The sequence below is a fragment of the Camelina sativa genome, chromosome 10, assembly GCF_000633955.1.
Source record: "Camelina sativa cultivar DH55 chromosome 10, Cs, whole genome shotgun sequence".
Lineage (NCBI taxonomy): Eukaryota > Viridiplantae > Streptophyta > Magnoliopsida > Brassicales > Brassicaceae > Camelina > Camelina sativa.
In genome coordinates, this window is record NC_025694.1 from 8,023,702 (window position 1) to 8,045,015 (window position 21,314).

General features: G+C 33.7%; 4 protein-coding genes across 6 annotated transcripts; all 4 read right to left on the minus strand.

The window, feature by feature from the left end:
- Positions 208-2,817, minus strand: LOC104717876. 3 transcript variants are annotated; one of them, XM_019230598.1, is made up of 3 exons: positions 2,363-2,817; positions 1,526-1,886; positions 208-476 (listed from the first exon to the last, which is right to left on the minus strand). In XM_019230598.1, the coding sequence occupies exons 1-3, from the start codon at positions 2,750-2,752 to the stop codon at positions 463-465; spliced, it is 765 nt and encodes a 254-aa protein (XP_019086143.1). In that variant the 5' UTR covers positions 2,753-2,817; the 3' UTR covers positions 208-462. The 3 variants fall into 3 exon arrangements, with proteins under 3 accessions (XP_019086143.1, XP_019086142.1, XP_010433818.1); XM_019230597.1 differs by lacking the exon at positions 208-476 and adding an exon at positions 582-759 and having other exon boundaries at positions 1,506-1,886; XM_010435516.2 differs by lacking the exon at positions 208-476 and adding an exon at positions 1,130-1,423.
- Positions 2,911-3,409, minus strand: LOC109126786 (2-keto-3-deoxy-L-rhamnonate aldolase-like). The gene is made up of 2 exons (XM_019230599.1): positions 3,401-3,409; positions 2,911-3,295 (listed from the first exon to the last, which is right to left on the minus strand). Exons 1-2 carry the CDS (start codon positions 3,407-3,409, stop codon positions 2,963-2,965), a joined length of 342 nt encoding a protein of 113 aa, XP_019086144.1. The 3' UTR covers positions 2,911-2,962.
- LOC104717877 (dof zinc finger protein DOF4.6) lies at positions 10,577-12,583 on the minus strand. The gene is made up of 2 exons (XM_010435517.2): positions 12,270-12,583; positions 10,577-11,860 (listed from the first exon to the last, which is right to left on the minus strand). Exons 1-2 carry the CDS (start codon positions 12,291-12,293, stop codon positions 10,820-10,822), a joined length of 1,065 nt encoding a protein of 354 aa, XP_010433819.1. The 5' UTR covers positions 12,294-12,583; the 3' UTR covers positions 10,577-10,819.
- Positions 18,503-21,301, minus strand: LOC104717878 (short-chain dehydrogenase TIC 32, chloroplastic-like). Its single transcript, XM_010435518.2, has 8 exons — positions 21,012-21,301; positions 20,685-20,916; positions 20,398-20,477; positions 20,104-20,260; positions 19,651-19,732; positions 19,147-19,234; positions 18,970-19,016; positions 18,503-18,826 (listed from the first exon to the last, which is right to left on the minus strand). Exons 1-8 carry the CDS (start codon positions 21,130-21,132, stop codon positions 18,635-18,637), a joined length of 999 nt encoding a protein of 332 aa, XP_010433820.1. The 5' UTR covers positions 21,133-21,301; the 3' UTR covers positions 18,503-18,634.

Here is a 21,314-nt window from a genome sequence, read left to right on the forward strand (position 1 = left end):
TGACGTGGTTAATCGTTAAGCTTCTAAGATTATTACACGTGTATTTAGTATAACAAACGAATGGCTAGGAATGGCTTTGACCCCATCTACCTCTCTGGTTTAACTTCACGAGTGACTTGACTAATAATGACTTAGATATTTGACAATGATTTTAATATTCTTGTTAAATCTTTTTAATCAAACTTAAACTAGAAAATATCCCAAAAATGGAAGGAGAACTTGTAAGATTTACATTTTTAAACCAATTAATAAAAAGTCTTCATAGAAGATTTCATTGTTACATAACTTGTAAATTGCTTTGTTCTATATATCATCTAGTCAGAGCTAGGAAATGGTCTTAAGAGCTTCATTTTGAAACAGAAGTTCATAGCTATGGACGCAAACGCAAATATCAAAACACTCTGAGACACTAAAACGGCGCCCGTCTATCCCATGTGCAAACCAAGCTTTCCCAGCTCAGCTCTAACGGCGGTCCTCTGCTTAACATACCACCAAAGTCCACAACAACAACAAAAAAATCAGATTTTAGAATAAATCTGTTAAAAAAAATAGAGAGATCCAAAAATAATACAGGTCAGAGATTAATAATAATCAACTCAATCAATTATTTAGAATAAACCAAACAGTTGATTAAGTATTCCATTACTGATCATATAATTTAAATACAACGAAAGAGCGGGATAAGACAAAGGATGGGATCTTTTTCCAGCTCACACTTCCACACACAAATATATGTAACAAGACAAATCAAGTCTTTTTCTTTTACCATTTCTTTCTTTCCCTAATGCTTGTTTGTCAAACCACACAATTTCAATCACAAACGTAAACGACCATTTCACATATCGGAATATAAGAACAATGATTATGTGATGGAACCAATGAACAGAAACTACTGATAGTGCAATCACAGATAGCTTACGAAAATTAAATTCCCAAAGATGCTTCTGTTTTAAACTCTCATTGCTATTTGACTCATAAAGTATATAGGCTTTGTGTGTTTGAAACAGGAGTGCTTCAGGAGTTGGCCATTTCGTTTGATCTTTCACCAAACACATTGCAACCATTTCTTTAGTAAAATAGTAAAAATATAAATTGCAAAGGAAAAACAGAAACATGGAAGATGAACCTGAAAGATTTACATTTTAAACTAATTAAAAAAAATATATATACATAAAAAAGTCTTCAAAGAAGATTTCATTGTTCCATTTCTACAATTTTAAAATTGCTTTGTTCTATATCTCAATCTAGTCAGAGCTAGGAAATGGTCTCAAGAGCTTCATTTTGAAACAGAAGTCCAAAGCTACGGACGCAAACGCAAATATCAAAACACTCTGAGACACTAAAACGGCGCTGCCTATCCCATGTGCAAACAAGCTTTCCCAGCTCAGCTCTAACGGCGGCCCTCTGCTCAACATACCAAGTCCTATATTTTACACACAACAACAAACAAATCAGATGTTAAAAAAAAGTAGACCAATTCATAGAAGTTGGATCAAAGACAGTAACCAAAAGTATTTGTTATTACCTTTCACAAACCCAAAGGCTGCAACAGCTCCTGACTTGAGATGACTATCATCCAAGTCTCTTCTGACTGCATACCTGAATGTGACTCCAAACAATGCACAGCTTGCAAACGCTACTCCTAGGGGAAGAACAAGCTGCTCGATGCTTGAGACCTGAGAAAGAGCAAACGGGGTTTCCGCAATGGTCCCAACCGCAGCTGCGATTACTGCTGCTTTTGCTGATTCTATTCTCTCCTTGTCTTTATTGATCGAATAACTTTTCTCTGAACTTCCAATTGCCGCCGTATCTGCTAAAGACAAGGCACGTTCTGCTTCCTCAACCATTGATCTTGCTGCTATGATCTCCTGCTGGCATTCTGCGATCTTGAATCAGACATTGAATCAAATGAAACATGGTTCTGTCATAGTTTCCTTTAGGAATATAACCAAACTAAAGACTTTGATCGGAAACACGAGAAAACCAAAAACGAAAACTCAAAATGCTACCAAATTCATGATTTTTAGAAACCTTATCTAATGAACTATCTCCCCACAAACTCAGAGAAACCCCACTTTCAGGTCTCAAGCACAAACGCAACACCATTGATAGTGATTGAAACTCTGAAACTAATCAACAACTTGAACCTATCCTTACCATACAATGCACAAATTAACTATTCCACTTGAAATATAAACAATATGTCCTCCAATATATCATACTCAATGGATAGAGATAAACCAGTCATTTCTCAATCTAAAGAACCTCCCAAAAATCTCATTCCAAGCACAAAGATCATCAAAAAGTTTCAGATTTCATCATCTTTATAACTACACGAAAAAAAACTCTTTAAGTCTCTAACCTCTGAGGCTCTAGATTGAAGCTGATTAACATAATCCTGTAGCAATTTCGCCTCAGTCTCTTGCCTCTCTATCTCTTCGAGCTCTCTCTTGGCAATCTCCACTCTCAACGAAGCTTTTTCAAGACCATCAAGCAAACCCTTGTTCTCTTCTCTGCTCAGGAGCTCCTCCACTTGGTTTCTCGCGATACCAAACAACGACTTGTTCAAATCTCCGCCGTCACCACTCGAATTAGCTACATTCTCTTCCGATAAACCTCTAATTCTCCAGTTTCGAGTTCTGCGATACAGAGAACTGAACTCGTTCACTTGTTTGGGGTTCAAAACATGAATCTCTGATGAAACCACTGGAATTGGTTTCCATGGCAGCGCTTGCAGAGATAAACATTGCATTTTGATAAAGAGAAACAAAAAAAACAGAACACTTCTCGAGCTCTATCCTGTAGTTTGATTCCGATATGAAAAAGTGGCCACTAAAACGATATGGTAAAAAACGGCAGGCTTTTTTATGAATAAAAACGACAATACATTAGATCCTTAAATCCCTGAATGACATGCATTGTAATTTATTTCTAGTCAATACTGAATGTAGTCAATACTACATTAAGCCTTAAAGGCGTTGACCTCATCAACCACAGCCTTCTTATACAATGAAACATCAGTTGACCCGAGCACCACGTGATACCCTCGTGCCTTGAGATCAAGCGCTTTGTCCTGAGCCGTCGCCATCCCAGCCAAGTAAGCTCCTCCATTCGCCGGATCAGAGTCCAAAACCGCCTTCTCCGCCATCCTCATGACGGACTTCAACTTAGGGTTTGCTGGATCGTTAAGTATCCCCAAGCTCGCACTCAGATCTCTTGGCCCCATCATCACACAGTCCATCCCATCAACGGCTATGATCTCATTCACATTCTTCACACCTTCCTCTGATTCTATCTCAAAAACCTCAACATAAATTATACCAAAAAGTTTTTTTTTTACAGTTTAACAGTTTCACCCAATAAATACAGAAAAAAATAAAAGGGGACTTGAGAATCGAACCTGGCACATGATTCTTTTCCTAATTTGGCTGGTCAAATTACTTTACGTACGTAGTCATGGTTTAGTGCATTTTCATGAAAATTATAATTGTATCCTTTTTATGGATCCAACTATATATATATATATATATATATTTTTGCCAGCCAAAACCCACTATATTAAATCATGAACGAGCAACTCTCCTTTTAGTAAGAGTTTTACAACCATCATAAAACTTACATGGGTGAACATACAAGAAAAATGAACCAGATCGCAAGGTGTTCGTACAACAGCTTTTAGAACCCGGACCAAAATACAACAACTAGAATGGCTAAGGTAATGCCAAAGATAAGGGATTAACGAAATTCAAAGGATAGGGAGTGATTTCTCATAAAAGAAACACTCAATCATAAAGATATTTGGGTCAAACAAGACCACTATCTTTTTATAGTGGCAACTCCAAGTCCTAATCAAAGGTTTAGAGAGACCACTACACCCTACTTGCCCCGGAGGTGTGAAACCTACCAAAACCCTGAGTTGGGAAGGGCGTGCAGGATGAGCTAGAAACCCCACGAACGCAAAGTCACAATTTTCTTTCGCAAGGAGCATTCGATCTTGAATTTCATCCAAAACTACCTTTCCGAAAGACGAACAAAAGCCATTGCCCCATTAGACCAACACTGGCAAGCGGCTAATACAAACTTCACTAGCGTCCTTAGCTTCCAACTGTAAACACACAACAACGATTCCAACAATAATGTGTCTCGGTTACCCATAACCGGAATGTCAATGATAATGACTAAAGGATCTCGGCTTACAAATACATTTATAAAGGATCTCGACTAAGGGATCCAACTATATTTGTAATTGTAAAAAATGCAAAATCAAAAATTCAGCCACTTATGAAGGTGTGAAACATAAACATATATAGTCCAATGGTGGAACACTAGTGAGGATCTAAAAATTTAAGTTTTTGAAAACTTGTGATAAATGTTTGGATTACATTGACTCTTAAACTTGACACACACTCTAAGAAAGGAAAGAAACAAACTCATTTCACAATCTAACAATACAGAGAGAGAGAGAGCCATTGCTAACTTGGATGGTGAGAGTGTACTAAACCAGTAGTGGTGAATGATCCCTGCCATCTGAATCTCAAGTTAGTAAATGATGAGCTAAATAACCAAAATTAAACATGTTTGAATCGTAGGAAAACAAATGAATATTCTACTAACCAAAACCTCACAGCAACAGAAACTACAAAAAAAAAAAAAAGTGGAGATCGGTTTGTTGTATATTCGGACCTGACCAACATTACATTCAAGAACACTTGATCATAAACAAACAGTGATCAAAGAACATATTCATTGACCCGATTAAAGAAACAAAAGACTCATTTATTAAACAAAACACAAACAGAAACAGAGCCTTGATCACAGACAAACATACACACAACAAAACAGACATCATTCAACTATTCAAGCATTTGAAAACATGTCAGTGACAACTATTATATAGCTTGTTAGAAGTCAACTAACAAGAATTTTATCACAAACAAATAACAAGCATTTATCACAAAGAAGACATTAAGCATGAAAACTAAATCGATTCCCAAATCAAAAGCTAACAAAATACAAATGAATTATCTTCATTGCTAAGAAGGATTAACCATTTAATTAACCTTAAAACAAAACAGAGCACACTTGATCAAAATTCATGCGGAGGGAACCAAACAATTTATGAAACATGGAAATAGACAAGCTATGAAACAAACAAACAAACAAGCTATCTTCTAATTAGAACACAAACTTAAAGACGGCTTGACAACACACCAGTTACAACATTGTATGAATCAATCAAAGCTAATGTCGTTAACCTAATTGCTAACATCACAGAATGGCATATTTTTTTTCCTTCTCGTACACATATCCCACCAACAACAAAATGACACGTATGGTGTTCTAAAGGGATCCAAAAACTCCAAAAATGAACCCGGTTCTATAGTTTTTTTTGCATTATTAATTTAATTTTTAGACACTTAATATGATAAGGAAAGACGTACCGTTTAAATCAAACAAAATTGATCCATTGATGAGAAATGTAAATGTAATATTCCTTTGATGAAAAATGTAAATTATATTTTCCAGTTTTTCCTAGGTAATGTTCAAGATGTAAAACTTCCATTTTTTCCCCGAGTAGGTTACACAAAAATTTATACACATGCATGTCTTCTTTTTTTTTTTTTGTCAAACATACACATACATGTCTATAAATACAATTTGTAACTAATAAAGAAGAATACACGAGAAGGAAAAAAAAGTTAGAAAGAATACATATGTTGGTGCCGTGAAAGAAACCAAATGGAGCCTGGTATGATCGTAATGATTGTAGAAATCGTCCTTGCAATTGCCTTCGTAATCGGAGCTGTTCTATGTTGTTGTTTTTGTCTTCGATCTCCGATTGCGCCTAATAATGCTTCTTAAAACTATTTCTATTATATCTACTATAATTAATTTTATTATGAAAGTTTTTAGATATTATGTAGAATAGCAGATCGATGCATGATGTCCTGATGCTGCTATATTATCATCGTTACTCCGCCATTTCGCAATTAAGTTTTCTTATTTAAATCATATTGTAACTCTTTATTTAAATGAATATTTTCATGTTTTTTTTCTTCATAAGTTGATGTGTTACGCATTTCATGAATTTTACGTATTCACGCTGTTTACTTTTGGGAAAACAATCACGCATAATAATAATTAACAGAAGAAATTTTATACGAGTACCAAATCTACGTTTATTTCTAAAGTTTCTAGCCTAAGCTCAAGATTCTGAGTAGACAAAATGCGGCATAATGGGTTTGTCTCGTAATTAAAACCTTCCCGAATTGCATTGATCCAATAAGTTATGCTGGACTTGGGCTTTTTGGAAGAGAGATGACATGTATATAACTTAGAGACAATGTGACACAAATCATCCAGACCATTGGTCCAAAGTTGAAACAAAGGTGTATGTGACCAAGGAGAACTTGACAGTGCGAAGGTTTAGTTATAAATTGAAGGAGATGAAAGGGACTACAAATGAATCGGTTCTGCTTGATTTGACCATCTTTAGTTAATTGTGTGTTCTCAAAAATTTCTGTTTCTATTGCTTTTGTTTTTCTTTTTCATTGGAAGCTTATAGTCATATTTTGCGAACATGATTTGAATGTTTGGTAGTACGTTGACAATGATTTTACACCACAATCATAAATGTATCACTCATATTAAAAAAAAAATGTTCGAGGGTCACACCTTTCCCCAACGTCTTTCGCATCATATCGGTATATGTCAATAGTATCATCAAAATTGTCTCGAATTCATTTTGTGTACTTGATTAATCTTATCGAATATTTTATACTATTTTCTTTTGTGTGTATAGAGAAAAGACAAAAGTCTCTCCTTATTTGTTCAAAAAGATAAAATTACAATCGAACATGTCTTGGCAGAATCGAAGGAATATAAACTTAATAGGTAACAAAAACACATAGTTTGTTAAGACATTAACTAGACGATTAGTCTTCTAGAAAAGACAACTGATAATCATCACTTATCTCTGTCTTTAGATTCCCAACAACAACTTATGAATCAATTTCGAGCTCCACGGATGTAACCTTGCGCTGCCAAGCCATAAACAAACCATAAATACTCCTCATAATTCTACCAATGACGCTGAACATATCTCTATATTAACCGCAAATCCTCCACACCAATTCTCTTCCTCATTTAATAAAACACCTCGAGCTAATCTAAACCTACTAATTAATACCCACTTACTATAAATTTTGGTGATAAAGATGAAATAAAATCTTAATTAATAATAATAGACATGTTTGTACGATAATACCGTAAATTATTTTACAATTATATGTCTACAATATAATATCTTAAGTTTTGTGGTGTCACTTCATATTCATTTTTTGATATCGTACGATACTCGATCTGCATGGTGATTATATCTTCCCCCCCAAATTATCTGACCCGTTTTTCTCACCAAACTATATATATACTAGAAAGAATGAAAAGTTGAATTAATAGGTGGAAGTCTTTTACTAATTAGATATTCGAACTATATCGCCATCATATCAATTCTTTAAGTTACGAAATATTTTCCCCTTAGCTTGGCTATTTTCTTTCATGATGTTGAGACTTGAGATTTAGCTATTATTCTTTTTGAAATTTAAGAATCTATTCTAAGTTTCTAACATATTATTCTTTTACCCTATGTAGTATGTAACATTACATGTCATGGTCCATCCTATCATCTTATAAATTATAATACTCCACTTACCGAACAACTTGAAATCTACTTTAGAAATATATTTGTAGACCTAGCTACGTACAATTGCTAAACTATAAGTAATTGACAATTTGACATAAAGACAATTTTTGTGATAAAAAATTAGTACAAATGTGATAGGAATTTAAACTGTGCTTAAAGATTATATCATTCGATCGTAATTAGAACCTATCTCAGTTATGTTCACGTTATATGCTCATAAACATATAAAAATTGATCAAATGTTAACTTTGAATTAGTGGCATTAGGTTTCAAAATCAATACGGCTTTTATAGAGAAGAACTGACTACTAAAAAGAAATGAAGAAGAAATCAAAAGAAAACTAAAAGTGTCCGAGAAAATTTGGATAAAGATATACCTATTTTATGGACGTGGATGTATCATTCGAAGTTGTTGAGCTACAATGTGAGAGAAACCTTAATTTGACGTCAAATTTTTATTTATTTATATCAATGTTCTATTCTCCACTAGAACTTATCCGTAAGATCACATCCATACTTGAATACTTCAACACAAGCACACCGAATTTAAAACTTAGTGTAGAAGTATGTTCTTAAGGTCGAGTCATTGTCACTTTCAGACAAAATTATTTAACGTTGGTCGGATTCTTTTTCTCTTTCTTTTTATAGTGGCCACCATAACACATCACCTAAGTCCATTGACTTTGATGTCTTTGTTGTTCGATGCCATAATAATCTCATTAACAAATTTGTTAAACTAAAGTGTGTTTATTTTACAGTATGGAGTAGGCATGGGCATAAGAACCCGAATACCCAATCCGGAATCCAACCCGAAAAACCGAATTCGGGTTGGGTACGGATTTGCCTATAAAACTCTATTGGGTTCTATTTTTAATACCTGTGGGTTCGGGTTAGGATCGGATAATACCCGGTACTCGTTTGGGTACCCATTAAACCCGAACATATAAACATATTTATAATATTTATCATTAATATAATGTAATTACCCCAAAATTATGATTATAATTTTGAATATTTCATTTAGTTTTATATCTAAATATCAAAAATAATCAAAATATCAAAAATATTTTGTTATGTAAGTCAAAATTTTACTAAATTTATTTAAATTTAATTATATTTTTTCGGGTACCCGGTAGTTCGGGTACTAATCGGGTTCTAAAATTTGTAACCCAAACCGACCCGAACTCGATAGTACCCAAACCAAACCGAACCCATATATCTAAAAATACCCAATGAGTTTTATTTTTCTAAACCTGTTTACCCGAACCCGAATGGGTAATACCCGAACCCGAACGGGTTACCCGAATGTCCACCCCTAGTATGGAGGATTAAGGGCGGTTGGCTCAGCATTCGGAATAAATTCAAGTGATCAGAAACATGACATGTCCTCCTTTTTTCGTTTCTTTTTCTTTTTTCTCAGTTTTCATTTTTGTATAAATTATATACATTTTACAAACCCACGAATGAATAAAAATTAAATACAAAAGAGAAAAGTGATTTTTGAGATTATCCAAATTGTTGTTGTATATATAATTGCGCCTTTGATCGTAGATAAATGTCATAATGATCGTGTAGTTATCATTCGTCGAATTAACTTAAGCCATGGGTTATCAGTTATGTCAGAATTGTGAAAAGAATTAGTATAAGATCTGAATTATTCCTTACAACTAACAGTTTATAACATACAATACTTTTGTATGCAGCTAATATCTTTCCTGTTTTGATAGTTGAAATATTCTTAACTGCCATTTGACTGGTGTGGTTTTGTAACATAAAAGTTCGATTCATGTCCTTTTTTTTTCCTTAAAGTGAAATTCCAAATTTTATCTGATGTTTCGAACATAACTTATATAGTGAGACTATGAAACAATACATTCACTATTCACTTATTCAGCCTCGTTTCCTTTTCGTTACTGAAGAATTAGTTTTCAATAAACTATATCATATTTGTACGTCTTTTTAGTGTAATTAGTAGATAGATACGAATAAAAATATTAAATAACTAGTAGAGGTAAAAAAAACCAACAAAAAACAAAAGGGTCAAGATCTAGATTGATGAAGCTGAAACCATAGTGGGATGTATAATTTCAAACACACAGATTTCAAGGAGAATGTTTCTATGGGGCCCCACCTTCTCCAGTCCTTAGACTTGTGACTTTGTCTGTCTCTCACATTCTTCTTCTTCTTCCCTCTCTTTGTTTTTCAATTTTTGGATTTTTGATTAAATTTTTGCCTCTTCGGTCTCTCTACAACACATAGAAACCAAAAACATGTACGCTTTGTTATTATTGTTTCATTTCAAAACTGTTTTCAGAATCAAAGTAATCCATGAAATCAACATTTTCCAAACACGCTCACTCATGCCCATATATATTCATCATAATGTATATGTAATCAAAATGCATCGACTTAATTAGTTAGGTACCTTTCTTTGTCGTTGTAAAACGAACCCAATCAACTGTCTTTCTGGTCAGAAATTAAACGAATCCAATAATTTATAATTAGATAAAGTTTTAACTGGAATATATGGTTTTATATATTACTAATTAATTGCGATGGTAGGGCTAAATCATCTTTAGCAATAAATAATAGATAAGTGTATTTAGTGATGATCATGTGAAAGTCATCAGACCTTACCTGTCTCTTTTATTTTTTTTAATTTCTCTTAATTTTCTAAAATTTGTACCTGTTCTCTAACAAAATGACATCCATGTGTTGTATGACCAAAAGAGAAAAAAAACATACTCTGCTGTTGCATATAATAAATTGCACACTATATATAGAACATAGTTTTGCATTAAATTTTTCATTATGTAATTTTAAAAAATAGTTTTGGTGAATGGATGACATGAAAAATTAGAATTAACAAGAGAAGGAACATCAAAAGACCAACCAATGTATCATTTATAATCTGTGTTAGCAATAACAAAATTCAAAACAAATTAAAGTCATTCAATATGCATGCACCCCCAATAATACCCTTAAATCCAAGTTAAGAAAGAAAAAAAAAACCCACCAATAAGAAAATTGAAAGGGAAACTAAGAACATATTGATTAATTAAATAAATAGCAATAATTAACCATTAATAGTACTAACTTCATCAATCAAGCCGAGAAATTAGCACCATGATCCCCCACTCAACATCCCAGTCCAATACCCACCAGATGTAGCGGCTGCATCACCACCACTACTTCCTCGCTTCTGATGATCATTAATGTCGACACTGACTGATGCTGATGAAGAAGAAACTGGCAATTTCAAATCCTCAAAAGGAAACAAGTGCCTTCCATTCACATCATCGTCGCCACCTTCTCCTCCTCCTTCACCTCCTTGAAACCCTCCATGGAATCCGTTATTATGATGATGATCTAATGAAAACCCTAGCAGTGTTGTGTTCGTGTTGCAAGGCTTGTAATGATCTTGCATTGAAAACCCTCCGGATGTTGGATCTTGATTATGAACTGGAAATCCCATAAACGAAGAACTTGAAGAATTCCCATTATTACTGTTGTTTCTTATGAGATCCAGAGAAGAAGTTGCCATGGCAGAACATGAAGAAACAAGCAATGGATTGTTGTTGTTGTGGCTCTTGTTGGTGTTGTTGCTGCTGTTCCCAATGTTGTGAATGAGGTCAGTGAAGTTGGTTCTGATCATCCCATGAGGTGGAAAACCTAAATTGAGATCTTGTTGGGTCGTCTCAAGGAATTTAGGGTTTTGACCGGTCAAACCTTGTTGAGAGATGCTCATGAGGTGGTGGTGATGATCAGAGAGATGCTTCTTTGTAGCTGGTTGTGTAGAACCCGAGTGATTGTTACTAATATCAGAAGAAGAAGAAATTGAAGATGAGTGAGATCTCTTGTTCTTTCTTGAGCCACCGCCGACAGGAATGTTCCTAAGCGAACCACCTTCGGTCCAATACCTTCTACAACCTTTACAGAAGTATCTTGGCTGCGTCAAACTATAATTGTTGTAGTAACAAAACTTTGTGTTGGTTGAGTTACATCTCGGACAGTTTACAGCTTGGTCCTTTTCTGGCCTTGCCTTCCTCTCTCCACCCACGGCGCCAGCCGTTGGTGGCTGCTGCGGCTGAAGTGGTTGTGGTTGCGGCTTTGGGCATGTGTTTGTTACTATTTCTTCCAAGGGCTTCACTACAATCTCCTGATCATCAAAATCACAAAAAAAAAAAAAAACTCTCCCAAACGTTAACACAAAAACCTTTGCCCATATTATATACAAGTATATGTAAATACATAATTAACATGTATGTACTGTCTATAAAAAAATTAATGGGTTTTTCATCAAGATAAAAATGATTGAGATATTTGAGAAATGAAAAAAAAAACATAAAAGAAAAAAGCAAATTAATAAAGGGTAAAGTGAAAAAAAACCCATATAATTAAAGGAGAAGGTCCAAAACTGTTGAAGAGAAGAGTAACATCAAAAAGAAGAAGATCCAAAAAAAACTTAAAAGGGAACTCTAAGTTAAGATCATGTACTGAAGCCAAGATATATCAAACGATCTAACACATACATATTGAGTTGTAAGAATATATGTGTTTGTGTATACCTGTGGCCATTGAGCTGTATCCATAGATGAACTTCCTCAGATCAGCCAAAACAAAAACTGATAGTTCTTTTTCTTAATTGACTTCTGTATTTGGAAGAAAAAACTATCTTTTTGTTTTTGTTTTGTAGGATGAAGAGAAAAGAAAAAATTTGATGGCTGAGAAATCTTTTTTTGAATGGGGAACTTCTTTGTATGCTTGTCTCTGATCACATTTGCTTTATGGTAGAGACTAGACAGAGAGAGAGAAAGAGAGAGAGAACAAATTGTATAATATAAGATTAATAAAACATTCCGAGTGGGAATCTTTGTCGTACTGAAAAATAAACAAATGCTTTAGTACGCGTCCATATTTATTATAAGCATGTATGTATGGGCTTATATTATATATTCACGCATCTATAATTTGCCAAAGAACTCTCCACATTATTTAGAACATGGAAGGATTAATTAGGTGGAAGTACATACGATTACATATAGCCTGAATGTTTTTTTCTTTCAATAAAACAAATAGTGATGATGCTGCATTTCATTTTAATTCATTACCAAAAATCAAGTTCTTAATTAAATTGATTACAATAACATAATTATTATAGATTCTTTAATTATGCGATTGTGATTTAAAAAATGTTATTAATATTCTTTTGCAAGATCGTCACAATTTTGTCTCTGAACTTGTAAGATAACATGATTTTTCAGAAAAAAATACTATCGTATATTTTAAATATTTATTAAATACTAATTGGATGCTAATCAAAATTAAACTGAATTTGTCGTTTTCAGTCTCTAAATACTATTTTTGACTCAACATAAAAATAAAATAAATTGCTGACAAAAAATAAAATAAAAATTCTAGCATAAGTGCAGAACATAATCAGATTCTCGTAAGGGTACGTATTAGAAGAAGAAAAAAAAACAAAAACAGTAGCAACGCGTTAACTCCTAAAAGAAGTTACAAACGTAAATCCTATTCGACAAGCAAATTATGGTTATGCTTTTGGAAATATTTTGACTATCAATATACATGTGTTATCTGATAAAACATCATCTATCAGTTTCTTAATTGTTTAATATATCACTTGTTGTTTTTCAGTTCAAGGGAACTTTCAAATTTGAAAAATCAGAGTCGGGTTGAGAATTTTGGTCATTAGTTAGGTATTGGATATTTAAGTCTTAACGTCCACAACTATTTCACTTGTGTTCTTTAAATTGTAAACTATATATATATATAGTACATCAAAATTTCCTAATTTGATTTGAATGCCTGAACTTTAAAGTAGATTGGTCGCTTCTTCTGTTTCAAAAGTCGACTGCTCTTTTCGTAGTAAAATCACGGAAAGTGGCTTCTTTACCCATATATTGTTTTTTTTTTTGGTTAAAGAACATTTCTTAATTATTTATTATTTCTAGAAAGTTATGGGGAATAGTGTAAGTGTTTCGACAATTTTGAGCCAAAAAATATATTTAGTAGATTAATATGATGTGTGTTTTGATATTGTTACACGTAAAATTAAATATGTCTATATATCTAGCTTTTTATCAAAAAAAAAATTGTTAGAATGTTTCACATTAATTGGAAGTGAAGATAATTCGTTAGTTATGTAATAGTTATTACCAATTGGTTATAATGATATGATACATAATAAATAATTTAACGTTATGTGTGTATCATCATGCATGTGTACATATTTAGTTAACTATATATTTACATAATTACATAATTACATTGATACACTTTGTTAGCTAGTTTGATTATATTGATACGTACAACTTTACAAGTATAACGCATCAACACAACTAATATATGCTACATATACATTATCACAGAATTGAATACAAAAATCAGCAATTTACCTTTTAAAAGACAAAATCGTTTTGCAAAGTGATAGAGGTGTGGCCTTTTTAAACTATCTTGTTAGAAGATTATCTTTAGAAATATATAATTATCAAATGAAAGAAAAAAATTCAGTTGTCGAAAAGGTACATAAAGTATAACTTTTTTTTTCACGATATAAAGTATATTATCAGTATCTTGTTAGTACGGAGGAATTAAAATTCAAGGACCAAATAAGTTGACCATCCATTGACGAGTTGACCTCTTATATTATCTCTTATTTTGGTCGACCTATTATATTCTAAAATCAAATAACAACAAAACGAACACAATTCATCTATTTTAACATGTTTTCTTGGGACTTATTTACACGTACAAGTCAAATATACAGAAACAAAAACATTATGTACAAATGTTAAGAAGAGAGAAGCCAAACACACCCCTTAAAGGTCCACATGCACCAGATTTTTTTTAAAAAGATCATTTGTTATCTCATACTACAACTTATCCGTATTTCACGTGTGACTTAAGATTCCAATTAATTAGGCTATATATGATTACCTGTATCGCACGAATTTAAGCTGATTTCATCTTAAGACGGTCATGATCTACCCCATCATAGCGTTGTGGTGTGTTTGATTAGTCTGGCCCTCAGATTTAATATGACCTAATATTGTCATCGCCACGTGAGCTATCTTAGTGTACAAAACAGCTCATGAACACCTAATTTCTTTCACTCCACATGCCACGCTCCCTTATTTAGCCATCTTCTTATCACGAATGAAGTATTTTACCAAACACATTATAATAATATATTTGTAAGAAACCAATATCTTATTAAATTAGTTACATTCGGTGTTAAAATTATATGAAATGGTCATATTGTGCAAATATATGCTCCAAAACCCCAAATAGAGATTAATCTCTTTGGTATACTTGATTAGTCTTCATTTCTCAAAGTAGTAATCATGCATATGTGACATACAAGAGTCAGAGATGTTGACAAGTGTCGTGAATTGAGTTGACCGAGTCGAATAATGAACGGTTATTAGGGCTAGTTGTGGCCGGTGAAGTTAGGGTCCTACATTACCCCATGCGCGTGCCTTCTCTGATAATTCTCGACGAAGAAAAGGTCCACCGAATCTGAGCCGTTGGATTTAGTTAGGGGTCCTACGTAGTGCGTGGATAGCATCTTAGAGAAGTTGCGGTCCATGTCAGCGTGTGTGTGGACAAACAAACCCGCACCTTAACCAACTTGCCATTCTCTGCACCCTTAAGCCACTTTACCAATAGTTGTATTTCCTTTTTTTCTTCTCGAATTCACTTTTTGAAGAGCAAATAACAAAATCTGATGCAAGTGTTTATTTCGGGTAAAAGATTAGAAACCACTGACTGACTTCAACTTAAGTCTTTGGTTTTGAGCACATTTATATAAAGAGGAAAAGATCGTTGTTAAGNAAAGGTCCACCGAATCTGAGCCGTTGGATTTAGTTAGGGGTCCTACGTAGTGCGTGGATAGCATCTTAGAGAAGTTGCGGTCCATGTCAGCGTGTGTGTGGACAAACAAACCCGCACCTTAACCAACTTGCCATTCTCTGCACCCTTAAGCCACTTTACCAGTAGTTGTATTTCCTTTTTTTTGTCTTCTCGAATCCACTTTTTGGAGAGCAAATAACAAAATTCTGATGCAAGGGTTTATTTCGGGTAAAAGATTAGAAACTTCTGACTCATAGACTTCAACTTAAGTCTTTGGTTTTGAGCACTTTTATTTAAAGAGGAAATTATCGTTGTTAAGAGTTTGACTCCTTGGAGATGGAGACACCGTACGTTGTACGTAACCTTTCCATCTCTTAATCGAGGGGTTATATTGCTGGTTTTACACTTATACTGTATAGGTTGAATGTTTGGATTAATTTGATCGGTTCAGTTTAGCTATCATGTGTACTAATGGGCCAACTTAGAATTAGTGATCTTATTGGGCTTCCTTCTTTTCAGTTTTTGAAAAACAGCAACACCTTCGATCCTTGTTGATATGGTATAATCTTAATCCAACATGTTATTATACCATTAAACATGTTAGCTCTAGGCGATGAAAATTATATTATTTTGTTATATTCAACTGTGAAATTATATATTCCACCAACCTCCAGAAACATCAGACTGAGATAACATTAACATTTAACGATAATATCAGAAGTTACTTTTGCTGACACTACTTTCATTAGTACTCGCAGCTCAGGACCCAAATTTTGGTACCCTGTCTCAAATTTAAGTTAAATATATTTTAAGTCACACACTATAAAGTAAAATAAATTTTGGTACCCTGCTTTCTTAGATATATATACGATAAAAGGAGTGTTATATGAGAGAGAAATAAAAACGTGTAACTGATGGAATTGGTAAGAAAGAGATAAAATATTGTTCTCTCAAATAAGATGGGTTATATACCACATCTAAGTTGATATTAAATAGCACCGTTTGAAAATGAGCTAAACACACAACTTTTGTAGTAGATATTCTCTATAATTTTACAATGTACCCTACATGGACGACCAACCAATAAGCAGCACTACATTAGTATTACCAGTGTTCAAGAAAGCGGTCTAGGCGGCCGTCTAGGCGCCGTCTAGGCGCTAGACGCTCAGCAGACGCCTAGATGACCGCCTAATCCGCTTAAAATTACATACATTTTATTTTAATATTTATTTTTGATTTTTAAATTACATATAATTAAATTATTATGTTTTATATATATATATGTAATTATAAACATTTATATGTTGTTAATATAACTTAAATAAATATATTTTTCTTACCGTTGTTTATAATTTATAATTTTTTTATTTTTATAACATATATTTTAATATAATTATATATAATGTTTTATGTTGTAAACGCCTAAACCGCCTAAAAATTGTTTAGACTCCGACTAAGCGTTCTAGGCGCTAGGCGTTGGATCACCGCCCAGATACCGCCTAGCGCTTTCTTGAACAGTGAGTGTTACTAATCATCGGATCATCGCAAATTAAAACAAACAAAACACAAAAATCTCGCATTAATGACTTTGGGGCCTCAAATTCATTTGGGCTTTTTTATGTTATAATTAATGCCTTCTCCAAATAAGATATAAGGTCCATAAAAGGGCTGGCTAGTCCTTTATTTCCCAAACAAATCTGGTTCATGCTCTCGCTAAAGTAAGTTATAAATTCATCGATGCATCGAACGTGTGTGAGTTGTGAACTGTTTTGTTTTATATGCTAGATTTACACTGAAGGTGTTGTTAAAAAAGGAAACTTAAGAAAGCATGTGCATTGTTCTTTTGTTTTAAGTTTGGTTCCAACCTTCTCCTTTTCTGCTCTTATGTAATGATTAGAATTCCGCAAGGACGGAGCAAGTTTGATGGCGCACGAGAGTTCTTTTTCATCACAAGTGAAAAAGTGAAAGATGAAAAGTGAAAACCCCTGGCGCATGTTAGTAGGGTCCCCTTCGATAAAAAGAAAAAGAATAGATAGAGAGAGACCCACGCGTAAAAGTATTATCATGCGCCATTTTATATGGTCCTAAATCTTAAAGTCCCATCTCTAACTAATTCTAATCTTTCTATCTTTCTTTTTTTTTTTCTCACTTTTTCATATTATTTGTTTTCTTTTTCATATCCTTTGTAGATTTCTTATCCATTTTTAGTTCATTTATATATACTATATATATACTATTTCTCCTATTTATATTAGATATACATTTATTAAATTTAAGTTTTACATAATATCCCGAGCATGTATATCATTTGAGAAAACATAACTATTTAGTCTATCTTCCTCTATTCTTCACGACTTATTGATAGAAAATTTTAACTATTAAAGCAAAAGCCAAAAGGTAAACTAATCAATGCAAAGTGCAAACTCATTATTAAAGAAAGAAACTCAACATCCAAATAGCATCACACGTAATAATATAACAGTGATGGAAAGCCAGAATTTCCTTTTAATATCTCACATGGACATATGGATAGTCAATGTCAAAACGTTTATTTAGAATAGAAAAAAAAAACGATAAGAAAGAGAGAAAGAGATATCTCTCTCACATATCAGTCCAAATGAGTTAATCACAAGATTATCAAAAGATGAGAGAACTTCCAAGCACTTTCGAAACTAATGATTGACATTATGATTTCCCACTTAACTTTATTATTCTAAGTTTAGTATAATAGTCCAAGTTGAACTCTTCTTCATATATATATATATGCTTACAGTTACAGAAAATAAAACTATGACCAAATTCTTGATTAATTGTTTTTTCTTTTTTAGATTAATTTTTTCTCATATATATAATATAACTTAAGTATATAAACAAAGACTACAAACTACAAGTCTACAAAGTACATCAGCTTCACATTCCCACCATAGAAATAGAATACTAATTGTATATGTATTAACTAAGCTTTATGGTATTTTTCTCATCTAATAAGATTTAGTATAAATTGTTTTCCTAAGGGTATATGATAAGATAATTACTACTACTTTTATTCTTTATTTTTTTAGCTACATGGGTCGAAGCCGGCCTTGGAAGGTTGAGTTACCAGAATCTCAGAAGCAGCCCATAACTTGGTAGCTTCGGAGGAGTCGGAGCCGAGTCCAGACGGCGTTGTTTCATTACAGTCCGTAAAGTACTTTCCCGATACGTTCACCAGTCTTGGATTTGTTGCCACGTAACACGTCGTTGCTGCTGCCTAATCCCATGCCAAAACCAAACAAAGTAAGCACATAAATCTAATAATCTTCAAACAGGATTAACAACAAAATGGATAACTTATCCACCACAGATTATGTTACAAACTTTATAATTAGAAATAAATAAATAACTATTTATTACTTGAGGGACGGTCTTGACGAGCTTGGAAGCCAGGAAGAAGACGAGATCTGAGTAGGTAAAGACAAAGGGAAGTCATATAGATATTATTAAGAATCTTGATCATGATTATAATTCAAGAATAAACTAATATGCTAATAGTGACTACTGACTTGAGAAAAAAAATTAAAATAAACCAACCTGTCAATAAGCCTTCTCGGTCTCTTGTTAACCGGGTTCTAACAACTCCTGGGTGTACGCAGTTTACAGTCACGTTCGCTTCAATTTTCTGCATTTTGTTTTCTTTACCATTAAATTCTATATTTATATAATAAACTTTAATCACTTAAGTTTAATGACCCACATGATTGTCCTAAATCCTAACTATGGTCAATAGTCAAATAAACTTTGTGGTGTGTGTGAATTAACTAACTCTTTCACATATTTAGTTAGAATACAAATCCTAGTTATCTAGGTTTCTTGTTGTCCCCTTCCCTTCCCATACCCCCTTTCACCCTTTCATTAATCATTTTACACTTTGAAAAAATTCAATAAATTTGACCATTATGAGTTTATGACACACATCAATTTCTACAATTATGCTTCTGAATTTTTTTTGGGATAATTATTTATTGTGTGAGTAATTTATTAAATGGATGCAAGTAAATAAGAGAGAGAGAGTGATAGAGGAGGAGAGAAAGAGACCTGGAGTCTAGAAGAGAGCTCCTTGGTATGCAAAACGTTGGCAAGCTTCGAGAGAGCATACGCACGTGTCGCATCGAATTGACTAATCGATCAAAACCAAAAGAAAAAAGAAAAAAAATGTTACATTCCCAAAGGTCAAAACCCTTTTACTTCGCTTTCCCATTTATTTACCCCTCTATCAAGTTACTGTCACTCATCAGTCAAAACATTAACAACTACGCAGCTTTTTAGCTTTAGGTAAAAAGTAAATTCCTCGACAAGTTTTTATTCACCTCTCAAGCACACCAATCCTACTCACTCATTTATAGTTCTAGCTATTAGGCTCTTACATGAATTTGTACTAGATGTTACAGTATCACTTTACTTTTCTGATTTGGAGAATTAAAGTATGGAATGTGAACATTTACGCCTACTCCCTGACTCAACCAGAAGATAAAAAGAGATTATTCTTACCACTTGGGTTGTGAAATGAGCCGGAGATATTCGATCAAGTCGCCGGTAAACCAGCCGTGAATACCCGACGTAACGTTAACGATACGTCCTTGAACTCCTGTTTCCTCTGCCGTTTGTATCATCTTCTTCAGCAAAAGATTGGTCAAGAGAAAATGGCCTGATGATGATAATAATAATAATTAAGAAGGCCATTAACAAAAGAGATTAAAAATAAAAATATTAGTATAATGGCCAGAGTAATTAAGATCTGTCACATAGAGTAGGGGAATCGTATGATTAAGAAAAGAGTAATACCTAGATAATTAGTGGCAAATGTCATCTCGATCCCGTCTTCGGATATTGCATGTTCATGTGCTAACTTGCCTGCGTTGTTTCTGATTCGACAATTGTATATTAAATATATTAATCACATAAGATAATAATTAAAACAAAACCCGAATCAACTAAACAAAAAACTAAGAAGAAACTGAGATTATGTTCTGTTCACAACATAATAAATTCTCAGACCCAGCCACACGTACGTACATGTGTAATAATATATACACATGCATATCGATTAATTTTAATCTTGTGTTACTTACATGAGAAGATTAAGAGGTAGATCAAGAGATTCGAAACCGGAGACGAAGCTTCGTACGGAGGCGATAGAACTAAGATCAAGCTTCATAAGGACGATCTCCGTCTCGGGGAACTCAGAGACGATCTTTTCTTTCGCTTCTTCCGCTGCTTTCACGTTCCTCGCCGGAAATATCAACCTCGCTCCTCTTCTCGCCAAGACTCTCGCCGTCTCCGCTCCGATCCCTGACGTCGCACCTAAATCAACCGTATCAAACCACAAATAAGAATCGAGACGATTCGAAAAAACACGAAAAATAAAGTGAGGAACCAATAAAACAAAAAAAACTGACCGGTGATTATGGCTGTGATGGAACGAAGGTCGCAGTTCTCGGTAACCTCCTCGGCGGTGGATTTAGAACCGAAGCCGCTAGCACCGGCGGCGCCGAGAAGGTATCTTCCCGTCTCGATCATGGGAGTTTTTTTGATCTGTTACCGGCGACTGTTATGTGACTGGAAGAGTCTTTTCTCTTTCCGAATTAAAATTAAAGCCACAAGAAAGAAACAGAATAAAGGCAAGGAAGAATACAAATAAGAAGGAACGTAATTTGCCGTTTTCAGTTAGGAGGGTATAATCGTAAATGTAGTTATCAGAA

What these genes read in the sequence shown, in the direction of transcription:
- LOC104717876 (XM_010435516.2), bottom strand. Translation starts at nt 2,752, where the DNA reads ATGCAATGTTTATCTCTGCAAGCGCTGCCATGGAAACCAATTCCAGTG. An exon ending in TTCAATCTAGAGCCTCAGAG is followed by an intron (nt 1,887 to 2,362) that starts GTTAGAGACTTA and finishes GTCTGATTCAAG; the next exon opens with ATCGCAGAATGCCAGCAGGA. An exon ending in AGCCTTTGGGTTTGTGAAAG is followed by an intron (nt 1,424 to 1,525) that starts GTAATAACAAAT and finishes TGTAAAATATAG; the next exon opens with GACTTGGTATGTTGAGCAGA.
- LOC104717877 (XM_010435517.2), bottom strand. Translation starts at nt 12,293, where the DNA reads ATGGATACAGCTCAATGGCCACAG. An exon ending in ATACAGCTCAATGGCCACAG is followed by an intron (nt 11,861 to 12,269) that starts GTATACACAAAC and finishes TTTGATGATCAG; the next exon opens with GAGATTGTAGTGAAGCCCTT.
- LOC104717878 (XM_010435518.2), bottom strand. Translation starts at nt 21,132, where the DNA reads ATGATCGAGACGGGAAGATACCTTCTCGGCGCCGCCGGTGCTAGCGGC. An exon ending in CATCACAGCCATAATCACCG is followed by an intron (nt 20,917 to 21,011) that starts GTCAGTTTTTTT and finishes CGGTTGATTTAG; the next exon opens with GTGCGACGTCAGGGATCGGA. An exon ending in AGCTCTCTTCTAGACTCCAG is followed by an intron (nt 19,235 to 19,650) that starts GTCTCTTTCTCT and finishes AACAAAATGCAG; the next exon opens with AAAATTGAAGCGAACGTGAC.